This window comes from Zosterops lateralis, assembly GCF_965231275.1.
Source record: "Zosterops lateralis genome assembly, chromosome: 1".
NCBI classification, from domain to species: domain Eukaryota; kingdom Metazoa; phylum Chordata; class Aves; order Passeriformes; family Zosteropidae; genus Zosterops; species Zosterops lateralis.
Genome location: NC_139762.1, coordinates 91,450,682 through 91,466,235, shown reverse-complemented (window position 1 = coordinate 91,466,235; position 15,554 = coordinate 91,450,682). Strand labels below are relative to the sequence as shown.

General features: G+C 35.7%; 1 protein-coding gene across 1 annotated transcript in view; it reads left to right on the top strand.

Moving 5' to 3' along the window:
• LOC310906945 (dynein axonemal heavy chain 5-like) overlaps positions 1-15,554 on the top strand; it is a gene marked incomplete at both ends in the record, with an annotated part of 154,876 nt that overhangs the window by 53,493 nt on the left and 85,829 nt on the right. Inside the window, 6 exons of the mRNA XM_083856673.1 lie at positions 416-603; positions 1,812-2,006; positions 7,617-7,751; positions 8,776-8,965; positions 11,406-11,623; positions 12,538-12,849. Of these exons, the coding sequence (XP_083712799.1) occupies positions 416-603; positions 1,812-2,006; positions 7,617-7,751; positions 8,776-8,965; positions 11,406-11,623; positions 12,538-12,849 (1,238 nt within the window). The remainder of the gene's footprint in view (positions 1-415; positions 604-1,811; positions 2,007-7,616; positions 7,752-8,775; positions 8,966-11,405; positions 11,624-12,537; positions 12,850-15,554) is intronic.

Here is a 15,554-nt window from a genome sequence, read left to right as displayed (position 1 = left end):
GTGGTCACTATTTGGTTTTGTGCTTTTCATTTAGGTAGGTGTTTCTCAAGCTCATCTTTGACAACTTCAATCCCTGCACAGATGAGTTTCCATGCTACATGCACATTTATGCTACTATATGGTACTATATACAGTATTAATTAACACTTTCTGCTGAATGGTTGCTATAGAAGTCTAGGATTCTTTGTAAAGAAATTTATGTATCTTTCATTCAAGGGGTGATACTTACTTTTGAGTGTCATTAATCCACAGCCCAACTTATTTTGAGTTTTTACTTTTCATTTTATTCTGTGTTCGTGATCTCTGTTCTTCTCATGTTACACTAAGTTGTATAGAACATGCTGTATTTTGTATATAAATTACTCTTGTTAAATCTGCTATTTTAACAGAATATTTTTCTTTTTGCTTTTCTTAGGTTTAGCTCAGTCGGGTGCATGGGGTTGCTTTGATGAATTTAACCGCATTGAACTCCCAGTTTTATCAGTGGCTGCTCAGCAGATATATATTGTGCTTCAGTGTAAGAAAAAAAAGAAACTTCAGTTCACCTTCACTGATGGTGATGTTGTTGACATGGACAGAGAATTTGGTATATTTCTGACTATGGTATGTCTGTAAATACGTGTAAATGGCATAATTGTGAAAAACCTTTTCTGTTCCATTTCCTGTTGAAATATCCATCTTGAAATATTGGAACTGTCTGTTAGAAAATAGTTAATGAAACTTGAACAATAATTTTTTAAAGTAATTATAATATAATTTTCTCTTGTCCATATTTTTAACGGGATCTTAGGACTTGAGGTATGCATTTATCATTAACTATGTATTTTAAGGACTTTATAAGTTGAATATTTGACAGATTGAGATTAAACTTAACCCCCTCATAATTTCAGTCAAAGTCTGTCAAAATAAACCAGAAGTAATTGACCACTGCAAGGACTATTGTAGCTGGTCTGGTCAGTATTTTACCACATGTGAAGAAGTTTTGACCTCCATCCTGGAAGACAGCATGAGGAAAACCACCCTCATTCTGGTTCACTGGCCTCCTGAAGATTTATCTTTGGTGCCTGTGGACTGCTTCTAGCAATCCAGGAGGCAAAGCGGCAGGAAAGTATAAGAATACCTCAAAATCATCTTTGTATCTCTCCCTCCTCAGCTACCTACATACCCACGACTCAAAATGAAAGCCTTTGTCTTTGTTTTAGGGGGTCCTACCTTTGAAAAAGTGTTAATGTTATTACTGTGATTTGAAAGAGAGGGCAAATAAGTGCCATACAAAGGCCAGGGGGAGACAGTTTGGAAAGAGCTGAAAGAGATTAAGAAGTTATCACTGCACAGGTAGTGAGTACAGTTGTCACAACTGAGCCATGCAGTACTCATATGAATGACTTAGACATCTTCAGTGAAAGGTCAGATCCATTAGTTTAAATTATACTCGGTAATGGCTTGCACTGCTTGACTGACTTTGCACTGAAATGGTCTGGGAAAGCTCACAGGGGACAGTAACCTCCAGCACTGGAACACTGTCAAAACTCTGAGGAAGTAAGCATTTAAAAGAGCTCCAGCAAGATCTGTAAGTGGCTGTCCATCTATATCTGTGAGTCTTGGACATCTCCAGATAATGTGTGATACCCCATACTTCATGAACTGCAGTATTGAGGCAAATGTGTACTGAAGTGTAATTGTGGCATGCTCAAGTTATCCTTCGTAATCTCACATGTGCTCCTGCGTTTGCTGAACGGTTATAAGGAAAGAGAAAGCTTCCTACTCTGCCATCATTATATACTTTTTGAGTTTATGAATTGCATTTTCAGAACCCTGGCTATGCGGGACGACAGGAACTTCCTGAAAATCTGAAGGTCCAGTTTCGCACAGTTGCCATGATGGTGCCTGACAGGAGCATTATTATGCGAGTCAAGCTGGCAAGTGCTGGTTTCCGAGACAACCAAGTCCTTAGTCAAAAATTCTATACACTCTACAAACTCTGTGAAGAGCAGTTATCTAAACAGGTAAAATAAATATTTGTCCAACTGTAAGCTGTCACTGGAAGGATATGGAGATAATATACTTTCATAGAATATGTAATTATTTTTACACTCATGAGCCTATACAATTTTTAGGGCTTTCAGTTTCAAGTTCCAGAAAGACTGTCTGAAATGATTATGTTGTTTTTATTTTTCACAGTAAATTGAGTAGTATAGGAAGTTTGATTTGTGATTCTTAAACAGAGTGCAGTTACTGGAGAAGTTATGAGGAACGGTGTGTATTGCTGTGCTGAACTTGCAGAGGGCACATTTTTCAATGTCTTCACTTATGAAGGCCAGATCTATTTCAGTGGCAGTATAAGAATTGTAAATAACTACAGAGTATCTACAAGGCTCTCTCTTGCTGAATGCTACTAGAAACAGAAAACTGCTGTTCTGTTTCGGATGGGGTATTTAAGTAGAAACAAAACTGGTTCTTGCCTTTTGAATGCCCTGTGCTGGCTGTCCACTAGAGGGTCTCAATGAGAAATCATAAATTGTAAATTGTAAATTAAATTGGTAAATTCTGGCTCAAATGCCTGCTTTGGTTGGATAGTGATGAACCTGTGCTAATTGACTACAGTCTCTATTATAGGATTTCAGTTCTATACCACATATTTACCAGTGCCTGGCCTTTGTAAGACTAAGTTTTCTTATTGCCTCAGTTTGTGTGGTCATTTTTTGTCCAAGATTCTTTCTTTCAATGTGCAAAAAGCACAAAAGCAGGCACCAGAAACTTGACCTTCTCCTTGTGCAGAAGTGCTTTGCTTGTTTTGTGTTGTCACAGATGCTGGAACTGGTTCACCTTTGGACAGTGTACTTAAAAATTTAGTGCACACACCCAAACAAAACCTAACTGTACAAAATTTGTTTAAACTATCTTAAGGGTGATAGACAATGTTTTATATGCAATGATTACTGCATCTGCACAATGAGTGCAGAGTTTCTATGTGCAGTTTGTAATTTCTTCAGCAGAACTTTCCCTCTAGAGCCTCTGAGATAAGGAGGCTCTCCATTTATCATATTAATCAACATACTGAAGTATATAAGTAAGCCTCATCAGTTGGCCTACAGACCATAGGAACCACCTGAAGGACTTCTGTGAAACTTACAGTTTCCCACCTGGAAAACTCCTGTGCCAGTTACCCAAGTGCTTTGTTGTGAAGGCCACAACAAAGCACAGGTCAATTGATTGACAAAGGTAAATCACCTTGTCTCAGATCAGTCCTTTGCCTCATATGTCCTGATGCTAGCAAGGGGGTTCCTTGACATTTACAAAAATTAATGACCAAGTGCTCTGGGTGTGCACCTTTAACTTAAATTCCATAGTACTTACTAAGTAAGCCATGACGTCTGTGGGGAATAGTCTTCCATGCATATTTATAATTTCTTCAGGACCACCTAACATTTCTACAGTATCCACTAGAGAAGCCTGCTATAGATATCTTTCTTCTAATCATTTGTATCATGTATCATATAATGGATCACTATACTTAGTAGCATGAGCCAGGAAGCACAGCTTTCCCCAGGCCCGTGGTAGTATGCTAGTCTGTCCTGGCTGTGCCTATGGACAGCCCTTTGGACAGTCCTGCTCTTGTCTAAATCCATTCTATACAGTCATAAAATCAGAGAAAACCTGATTTTTTCCTCTGGGACTTCTGGAAGTGAACAGGTGCTGTATCTCTTCTTGATGTGAGATCTGATAGAGCAGGTGGTTCAGCACTTTGTCTAGATGAGTTTTGAATATCTCCAAGGATAAACACTGCACAGGCTCTTTGGTCAATGTTGAAATGTCTGACCACCTTGTCTAGTCACCATTTTGTCTGTGAGAATGTTATCAGAGACAGTGTTGAAATCTCCTTGAAGGGCTCTGTCCTGCTGTGTTGCCCTTCCAGCAGAAACTGGGGTGTGTCAAGCCCCCAGTGGGGATCAGGGCTTGCAAAGATGAGGTTAATTCCACTTGTTGAAAGACTCATCAGCTTCTTCCTTATTTTTGCAGCAGACATCTGTCACAATGTTGATGAGCCCTCTAATTGTAACACAAATTCTCTCAACTGGCTCTTTCACTTTAAAGGGAAACTTTCCATCTCTTCATCCTGTCTTCTCCTTCCCACAGAACCTGTATCCATTCCCTGTATCTATGCCCCCACATTTCCTAGTTTGACTGTAACCCTGTACCTGCACACAGAGCTGTCATATTCCCCTGTTTTCTTGTCATGCTGCGTGCCTTAACAAACAGGCACTTCAAATTAGCACCTCCTTCTGTTGTGGGAGCTTCTGCCACAATGCTGTTCTCTTCACCTGTCCTTATCTGTACACATACACTTGAGAAGGGTCCCTTTCCACACTGTTCCACCATTCCTGGCATCTCTCTTGTCCACCACAGACAGGATCTTCTGCTTCTCAGTTGGGTCCACCACTTCCTCACTTGAACCTGTGTTGTTGTTGTAGTAGTAGTGAAATAATTTGAAACACTTGTTGAAGTTCCTTGTGAAGTTTGTTGTAGGCTGGGGGATACATCTAATGCAATTTGTGATTATATAGAGAAGAGATCTAATGAGTTCATTGGATTGGATATGGAAGTCTCATGAACTGAACTTACTTCCAAGAGTACAGTGGGACATAAATTGCTTCTGTGTGGTCAGAAAACTAAAATTATAAAGTACAGATAGTCTTTCTTGAGGCATATTAGATTAGACATTTGGAAGAAATTCTTGACTGTAAAGGGTAGTGAGACACTGGAACAGGTTGCTTGGCGAGTTTCTGGACTCCCCATCTCTGGGAGTGTGCCAGGCCAGGTTGGAAGGGACTCTGAGTAACCTGGTCTAATGGAAGGTGTCCCTGCCCATGGCAGGGGGTTGGAACTAGATGATCTTTAAAGTCAACTCAAACCATTCTGTGACTCTATAATTCATATTAGTCTTTCTTTCCTAGTGGAACTTATTTATTAAAATTTTTAATGGTAAATTTGAAATTCCAAGATAAGTAATGCTGAGTTTTCCAGGCAGTTGACTGGAAAAATCAGGGTCACATAAAGAACCAGTGCAATAGGAAATGGGCAGAACATTCACTGTTTTCAACAAATGCAGTATATTAACAGAAGGAAATAAAGCAAACAAGCATTCACCAGCAGAACTTACTCTGCAGAAAAACTAAAAGGAATGTGCTGGAAGAAATACATGAAGTCCTACAGACATTTTACACACACAAATGCAGACTCTGTAGAAAAAGGATCTCACGAGTAGCCAAAGGCACCCTGAGCAGCTGTCATCTCCTTCAGTAAAGAAAAACAATAAATAGTAAAGTAAAAAATAGTCCTTAAGCAAATGTAGGAAGCCCAAGATGTCCACAAGCCTGTGAAAGAGTTATTCTGACAAAGCCCCAAAGGTGAATTATTTGGCTTAGTTATGGGACTTCTTCCCTAGAACCTCCTTCCACAAAGCCTACAGCTTAGGGAAAAACAGAAACTGAAAAGAAAAACCTAACAAAGCTTGAAAGCAAATGAGGTGATAATCCGTTTTTTGAGAATCAACTCTTTAAGGTGCTTTCATATGGAGCAAAGCACTGATATCCCCTTTTTTTTTCCTTTTCCACATGGAGCAAACTCTGCTTCTAGTACTTACCAGATTTTTAATTAATTCTTCCTTTCGAGAGCATCAGCCATAGCACTGCAGCCCATTTTGCTCAAGCACAATCTTTAAAGATTGCTGTTAAAAGATGTAGCAAAGAAATAACTCATAATCCACATCTGCCAGTAAATTTTAGCTGTTCTGTGCCATTCCCAAAAGGCAAAGCAATTGCAAAACTAGAAAACAGACTAGGGTAAATAGAGGTCACCTTGAACCACCCATCATGAAGGTCAGTTGGAATGCACCAGAAATTCTGTCTTTAAAAGTCATTTAAGCTTATTTTAAATTTCTGCTAGGTATGAAAATATTTCTTCAAATTTAACAAGGTAATCACTTCTATAGAATCATAGACTCCTGTAAGTTGGAAGGGACCTCTACAGGTCAGCTTGTCCTGCTTCTAGCTCAGTACATTAGAGCAGGTTGCTAAGGCACTTTTTGAGTGGAGATATTCAGCCTCTCTGAGTACCTTTTCTTTGTTTGGCCATTCTTATTGTGAAGAATCTTTTCATTATGCAAACCATACCAATTTCCCCTGCTGAAAACTTTGACATTGCCTCTTTTCCTCTCAGTCATCTTTTGCTGAACTCATTTCAGTATGTCAATGATGGTCATCTAGCATGGAGAAAAAGAAATATATCAGCCCTTATCATGATTCTGGGCATTTCACCAGGACGTGTCATTTATTAAATGATGATGAACTCAGGTGACGTCTGAGTTCATCAATGTCATAGGAAATTGTTAATTTTTTTGCATTAGTGTTCCCATCTGCAAATAAGATTTCCTGGCAGTACGTGGCTATATATTCATAGCTAAATTTTCAACTGGTAACAACTTGGCACCTGATTAAATTATAGAAAATGAAGCTGGGCAGAGCCTTGAGGAATTATCCAGTTACCTTTCTGGAGGAAAAATAATTCTTAATTAAATAATTTACTATAAATGTTTGTCACTGTTCTTAGCACTTTTTATTGATGGATAGGTTGCAGTTTCCCAGGCAACCTGATCCAAAGTTTCATTTTTTGTTATGGTCACAATATTTTCCTCATAATATTTCTCCCTTGCTGTAGTTAGGCACATTACTTCTTTTCTATTCCTCCTGTTTTCCTCTTTGCAGGTATCTTTTGCATGTTGAAACTTTTGTCATCACTCATCCTACATATTCACTCTTCCTACTTTTACAGTAGATTTTGTATTACTTTTTCCTAATGTTTTCTAGTCAGCTGATCGCTTTTTTTCCTTTTCGAATTTCTCTTCTGTAGGGTTCATCTTCAAATATGGAATCCAGGTTTTGGTCACAGTATAGAAATGTCAACTACAATGGAAATATATTTTCAATTGTCCTAAAAAGGACATTTGTATTTTATTGCTCACTAAAATTGCAGAAAAATCTTTGAGGAGCATGTGACATCAATCCAATGTCAGATATTTTTTCTGCAAAGCTTTGTGCACCTGATTTGTTTCTCAAGTCAATGAAGAAGACTTATTACTCTTTATTTGTGCAGTTGGTTATTGCTGTCTTTAGTATTTTGCACTTGCCTTTATTTAATTGCAGCACACATAGATAATGTATTGAATTTCTCTTGGTAATTTTGAACTCTATTTGTGATCAAAATCACCAGTTTGGGGTCATCTGCAAATTTTATCAATACATTATTTCTTGCTGAAAATTCTGGGATTTACATAGTGCATTGTTCCAATTTGTCAGCCTGGGAAAAAAGGGCGAGGTCTGTATCACCAGAAAATACACTTTCTGGTATGGACATAAAACACTAGAAAATATCTTCAGGGTTTGATAACAACAAAACTGGAAGTCTATTTGAAAAGACAAAGAGATGTGAACTTAATTGTATTGAGAAGTTCTATAACATTTATTTTTTAAGTGAATTTAATTTTCAGTCCTCTCTTGATTTTTGTTTTGATCTATTTGATCTTTACAGTTCCAATTTTGTTTATGCTTTATTTCAAGGTTCACTATGACTTTGGGCTTAGAAATATCCTGTCTGTTTTAAGAACACTTGGAGCAGTGAAAAGATCTAATCCCCAAGAGCCAGAGAAAAATGTTGTGATGAGAGTTCTGCGAGACATGAACCTCTCCAAACTGGTACTGTAACACTGGTGACTTTTCCCAATAGAGTGTTTTGTTTGCATTTTTAAGGGTCTTTATTATGCACTTTGAAAAGCTATTTTTCTTCACCAGTTGGATACATTATTTTGCAGTTTTTAATATGATTTATAAGTGAGTTGAGAATCAGAATACAGTTACTGTGTGAGCACAATTTGTCTTTTAAAGAGAGGAAAATGCATCATAAGCTTTAGCTGAAAAAATCTTTGGAAATACCATGAGATCCTTGGGGATCTACCTGGTCCTCTAATTGGCTCTTGTTTTTAATTCTTTTTACCCTAAGGACAGAAAGGAAGAATACATTGTATTAACTTTTAATAATGTCACCAAAGATCCTTCTTAATCCAGAATTTCAATTTATCAATTTATAAATTTCTTGGGAGTCTGTTGTCTTTTCAGAACATCATAAGAATTGCCTTAAGTGAGGTAATTGGAAGCAGCTAATACCTACTTGTATAGTGTAACATCTTTTGATAATGCTATTTAAAGTATTCATCTTTCTTTTTACTGCTGTAATTAAAAGGTTATAGCATGTCTAGACTCTGTGTATTTACCTGGGGAACTGGTTTTGTGATGGAACCAATTAATCTGTTTCTGATGTTATCTATTCAGTGCATTGCTAAATGCTTTCAAACCTATAGCAATGCTTCAGTGATTTACAGAATGAAAAAATCATAAAAATGCTGAGGAAAAATATGATTGGAATAAATCTTGCTGACTTACGTAACAAAGGAAGAAATACATGTGTGTATACACAGAAGAAAGCTGTATTAAGTTGTTGACATTTTTATCAGCCTGAAGTATTTAATTTAGAAATTGCTACTTGTGATTTCATTGTATGAAACTCACTTCATAAAACTGATGGATAATTATAATATTTGCTTTGGAAGAGATAAAATTTTCACTGCCATCTCTTAAATGGCTTATCTTGAAGATTGTTTACAACTATAATAATAATTTTGATAAATAAATAATGTGTTTCCCCCTACTTTATCCTTGACAGGTGGATGAAGATGAACCTTTATTTATGAGTCTCATTAATGACCTGTTCCCTGGGATTACTCTGGATAAATCTGGGTATCCTGAACTACAATCAGCCATCCAAAAACAGACAGAGGAAGCAGGGCTTATTAATCATCCACCATGGATACTTAAACTTATTCAGCTGTATGAAACTCAACGAGTCCGACATGGTTAGCATGCTAGATGAAGCTTTGGGATGCATTGTATTTGAGACTAAATTGTATTATCTGCCACTAGAATGCAGATTCATTTAATGAAAAATATTTTTAAAATTGAACAGATGTCATTTTTAAAGACTATGTGGGTATTTTCCTTAAGAATCTGTTATGATCTTTTTTTAACAATCCTTGGTTGTGTTGCCTTTTTATGGGGAGTATGAGTGTGGCCTTTGGTGATTGAAATTTCTATAGAACAAGTTAAAATATATACATTCAAATACAGAAACAGCAATTTTGTTCAGTGTTCTGAAAACAATTGTTGCCCTCAGACAGAGTTCAGTCATGAAGCTGGAGTATAATGTTACTGTGAGATTATAATATTGAGAGGATCACAAATAATTTCCCAAACCTTTATTTTGATAGATTCTACATGCACACAATATAATTCCAAGTATTTCCTTTGTAACAGATTCTTGCCATTTATACTGAGGAGAAATAAGCTTTCCTCCTGCTGGATCAGGATAGTTAGACAAGATGGACTCCAGAGTTCCCTTCCAACTTCAACTGTTCTTTGATTCTGTGAAAATGCATTTTTACAATGCAGAAAAAGCCTTTGAGTAAAGTTTATCCTGTCATAGGAAGACTATCAAAGACACTACTAAATCCAGGTTTACAATTCACAGCTCAGTGAAAATGAAATAGCCCTATTTTGAAATATTCCCCATACCCTATCCTGTGACTAATGATTTTTTGAGTATAATAAAGGGAGAATGTAAAGGAAATGTAACTAAAGCAGCAAATATTTAGAAATATATTATCCTTGTTATTCTCCCTTTTCTCATCATAATAAAATAATAGTCAGCTTAAACTAATGAAATAAATGAAAGGAAATACTCATTCACATACCACTGTCTGAGTCTTCAACGCCTCAAACTTTTAATTCAGATTATTGGTTAGACTGAAGAACTGGTTACTGCTGTGCAGATTTACTAATTTACACCCAGATTTCTGGATGCAGAGTTCCATAACAGCTATTTCTATATAGGAACCATGGAAGTTTTAATGTTTTCAGTTAATGATTAAATGTGTCTCTTTTTAAAAGAAGCTGTTTGATCTGTGAGACACTCAAAAATCTTCAGGATCCACCATGATATTCTGCTGAGATGTCTCTTCTCCCCATAAATCCCTACTATTCCCAGGAGATCATGCAGCTCCAGTTGCCCGAACAGTTGGACACTCAGGCCAAAAGCTTTTTGACTTTCTATGACAAAAGTTACTTCACTGAGGGAAAAATACTGTGTTTTCTTGACTTCCACTTGTCCTACTCATGAACTTGAATTTATGGAAAGCTCACCATGGATTTCAAATAATGAGGAGAAATATGGCCGTATGTGCACATGAGGTGCTTTTATAAACACACTCTCACAACACACATGCACAGATTCAGTGCATGGATCCTGAAATCTGTTTGACATAACAATATTAGTTGAACTATTACCAAAGCCAGCAGAAAAGCTGTTTGGTTAACATGGAAGAGTTTGTATTAGGTTTCCCCATATGTAATATATGGCATGAGTAAGTGATTTTCTGAGTCCTCAGATTGTTTCGGGGAACATCCAGCTCCCTTTAGTTTTAGAGGAAACACCACACAATCTGCATGGCCCTGGATTAGGTTTATTATTCGGGTTTGTGATTGTTCCATACTTTTGTTGAAGAAGTTTTCAAAGCCGGCTAAGGATTATGATGTCCAGTTGCCTTTAGGATTAATAGGAGTTATCTAGGTCCCTTAAATGACTTTGAATTTCAATTTGAATTTCAATTTGAACGTCCCGTCTGATTTTGGACAGATTCTTGGCCTCTTGAATAGGTGATTTAGAGAACATGACTAAAGAAGATCAACAGTAGCCTCAACTTATTCTTGAAGACATGATTTATTTTTCTTAGGTAGCATGTATACACTGGTGAATAGGTGTGGTTGCTCTTTACCAGTTTTATGAAAGATCTATTAAAATTCCAGCATGGGTGGATGCAGGTACATATTTTTGTTCCTTTTGCATCAGAAAGATGCACTCGATTTTGTATAATATTGGAAGATGCTCATTCTCATTAGATACATTTAGAAATTTCTGGGTTTGTTTGCCACCTTTCATGTCGGTGTCATTGCATGAGAACATCAAAAGGCAGTTGTGTTGTCTCATTAGAAAAAGGAAAAGAATTGCCTGAGGGAGGATACAGACCTACATAGACTTGCCTATCATAATAGAGAGACATTTATAGAGGCCTTTAAATAATAGTTTCAAATTCTGTTTCAATAAACATTAAGTGGAGTGAGAAACATCCTTTTTATTGGCTTTTGATAAAAATAAAACAAGGATCGTTGATGCAATGAACCATTAAATGGTAGTGCAACACATTGACATTTCATTTTCAACCGTGTTTATATTGTTTTAAGGTATGATGACTCTAGGTCCAACTGGTGCAGGAAAGACAAAATGCATTAGTATTTTGATGAAAGCAATGACAGATTGTGGTGCTCCTCATAAAGAGATGAGAATGAACCCAAAGGCAATCACAGCTTCCCAGATGTTCGGTACCCTTGATGTTGCTACAAATGACTGGACAGATGGTATTTTCTCTACATTATGGAGAAAAACTTTAAAAGCAAAGAAGGTAATGGATATTGTATCATGATAGACATTTAATACTGTTTCCGTGAGGTGTCATTACCTGTCATTTTTCTGAAAGGTCTTCCATTATAAAATCAAATGGGAATATGCAGTGTTAATTTTGCTTTGTGTCTGATGAGCTCAGTGTACAAAAGAGAGAATTATATATATATCCCAGATAGCACTAGGCTTCCCAAGCATTTGAGGAAGAATGCAGAATTCTTCCAGAATTTATTTAGGAAATATTTTGAGTGGTTTCCTTCCTTCTATAGCTGTCCAAACACAAAACCAAGGTGTGTTCATGTTTAGATGTGAGGACAGAAAAGTCATTCAAAAGTTTTCTCCTGTCTGGTTTTAAGTCATTGCCACTTTATTTCACTAGTTATATTAGAATGTAAGGCTTTGGTAAGAAACTGATGTAGGCATTTCCCAATTCTCTTATCAAACCTGCAGAACATGTTTCACAGAATCATAATTATATCTACTGAACAGCCACCTAGTTCAGACTTGGAAAATGGGATACCTTACATTAAATACTTGGGTAGCATCCTACATGGACTGACTTTGTGCCTGTGTCTATGACTGTATTTAATGGGAAATATTTTCATCTGTCTTGATGGATGCTGGGTTGGTTGATGTACTTTTGTAGAAGAAAGATACAACTTTCTGCTGAGTATAGAACAAGTTAATTTTTGTTGCTGTTTCTTAGTATCCTTTTTAGTATGACACAAAATAAGAAAGGAAGAATTAAAATCGCCTAGCAAATTACAAAAATTGCATTTTTAAATTGCTTTTTTGCTGAGCACCAAATTATGACATTATTTATATCTAAGAGTACATTTTCTGATATTACATGAATGTGTATTTTTGGTCAATGTAGGTAAAGTTGAATGTGTGTGTCTCTCCTTGTTTTTTTAGGGTGAACATATCTGGATAGTTTTGGATGGACCTGTTGATGCAATATGGATTGAAAATCTGAACTCTGTTCTGGATGATAATAAGACCCTTACTTTGGCCAATGGAGATCGCATTCCAATGTCCCCCAATTGCAAAATTATTTTTGAACCTCACAACATTGACAATGCTTCCCCAGCAACAGTTTCTCGTAATGGGATGGTCTTCATGAGTTCTTCAGTGTTAGACTGGAAGCCCATTTTAAGGGCTTGGCTGCGGACACTACCAGTTACATACTCCAATGTCCTATGGAATTGCTTTGATGCTGTATTTCAGGTACTTAATTAACTACTTCAGAAAAAAATATTGCATCTTTTATTTTTTTTTTATGAAACATTGCTTCTTCCTAAGTGTTCTTTCAATTATTTACATTTCCTTGTTTGTGTAATAAACTAGAGATGGAGGATTAAAAAATGAGAGAAAATTATAATTAATAAATTACTGAAGCTCTAACAGCTGAATAATCTGAATGTTTTGTTTTGTCTGCATACAATAGTTGGTAATAAATTGTTAAACTAATGTTTATTTTATATTGCATGTTGGCAAAACAGACATTCTTTTTGCATGTAATTTTAATACTGCAATTTTAATTATTGTTAGGATATACAAAAGAAGTGGATAAAGTTCTTACCTTGCTTTAGATATAAAGAACTAAATTCAGACAGAAATTGAGCTAGATTTACTCTGGTGCAACAGGAATGCATTTGACCCATTAGTTATTTTCAAAAAGACTTTATGTAATTCAAATTAATCCAGGTTAGTTCTATGCTCTCTGCCGCTCTGAAGCTCTGACCACAGTTCTGAAGTTCTGACTATAGTTGTCTCTTCTGATTTTATTATCCATGTTTCTGTTTCAATGGAAAGTTTTGAAACTGCATCTCTTTGATACATTATCTGGCTAAATTGAGTTCAATCAGCAGATCTAAAGCAAGAATCTTGAATGTTTTTCCCTCTCTGTTTGACCTTACCTTACTGAATCATTAGAAAGGTTCCAGCAATATTATAGATGGTTGCATTCTATAGTGGGTGTAAAAGCATGATCTCAGTAGTACACTTCTTCAATCACATTGAAATATTTACTTTTGCTTTTGAATGTTTTAAAAGAAATATTTATGTCTTTGCAACCTTTCAGTGTTGTTATCTCCTGATTTCCTCATTATCTGTGAAATAAATGCAACTTCCAACTTATCTTGGTTTTCCATCAGCTTGCTCCTGCCTGTTTGCTTATGTAATTGATGTTGGATTTCACAGGGGTTTCTCCTGTAATATTTTTCATTGCTCTTGCATTTTAAAAATGCAGTTTATAATGAACTTTGAGTGACATTTTAGAAAGCTTTTTATAGATCATGATAAAAGCTATGATTGATATAAGTTTAGACTGCCCTGAATTTTAACAAATGTCTCCTAACGTTCTACTTTTCATTTCAGTGAACATTTACTTTAAAACTAATGTTTAACAAGCTATTAATTTTGTTCTACCTCCAAAATATAATGATATGACAAAGTATTTACTGCAGCAGCAAGAGAAACAACTCTGATAATGAGTTTTAAAATATGCTTCCAAAGTAATGTATATATGGGTCAATTTACTGCTTCTTTGCTACAATTCTATTTCTATTTTATGCTACAAGTTGCTCTGAAAACATAACAACAACACTTAAAATGCCCAAGCCTGAAGCAATACCAATAAAGTCCAGAAAAATATGTATTTTATTAGCTTAAGAAATGAAAATGCAGTGAAATATGAAGTTAGTTCAGTGCTGAAGGCTGCATTTAGAACTATCAAAATGTAAATGAAAGCTGTCATGCTGGCAGTTTTCTTTCACTTTTAATGTGCTGTCTTTGCTTCTCAAATAATAGAGGCAATAAAAGTGATTTTACAGATGAGAGGAACACTACTTTTGTGTTCACATGGCTCTTTTTATAGTTATTATTTTCTGCCACATTAAAAAAAGAATAAAATTTAAAAAGAAAATTTTTGAAATAAGGTTCATCAACAGTGATAGTCAAACCCCAGATATAGACTTTGGTGAATTTAACGCTAGTATTAAGGAAAACATGGATATAAACATCTTACAAAGATCTGATGTTTCAAAGAACATGAAAATTAGAGTATAGATGGAAATACAGTAACCAAGGAGACTCAGTCTTAAGTAGATGTATAGAGACTTCCTGTATTTAATCTAAATTCAACTAAAATAGATGTAAGACAAAAGCTATAGTAATTCCAATTTGCTTACAAAACATTTTCATTATTTATACTGATCAAACTAGTATTTGTCACTGAAAGTCTTCATATTGGATAAAATAATTGTTAACAAAGGTGAAGCAGGTATCAGTAATGGAGGAGGAAGAAACAGAGAATAATGGTTGTGAATCAGTGGAAAGAATGTATTCATTCTTTTCACGTATATTATAAATAGCACAGTGACCCAATATTTTTTTACACATTTGAAAAAAAAAAATCAAAACCAAAATACAAAAGACAAAAAGTCCAAAAAAACCCCCAAACCAATCCCTCAAACCCAACCTTATTTCAGTTTAAAATGATCTTAGAGTCCTTTCTATTTCCACAGAATTTTTTCTAGAACAGTGATTGAGGGGTTGAACTTTTCCCCTCCTTTTCCCAATTCTTTCTGCTCAGCAATATTTCCTGCTTCACAGTAATTTCAAATAAACTCCCATCCCTATAAAAAATCTCTCCTAAATTTAGAAGCTCCTCTGTCAGTTCCTGGTCTGTGAATGATGCTGCTACCTGTAAGCAACTTACTAGAATTGCATAGCTGATGGAAGTAATTATCTGAGACAGTTTCAAAGACCTGAAATAATTAAAATAGTTACCTGAGTTGTGTTATTGAGATTGTCTGCAAAGTGTGAAGCTCAAACCAGTGATGGATATTATGTGAATAACATAAGTTTCAGCATGTCCATGTATTGTTTAAATGAAATTAAAAAATGTAGTATCAACTTAATTTTCAGAT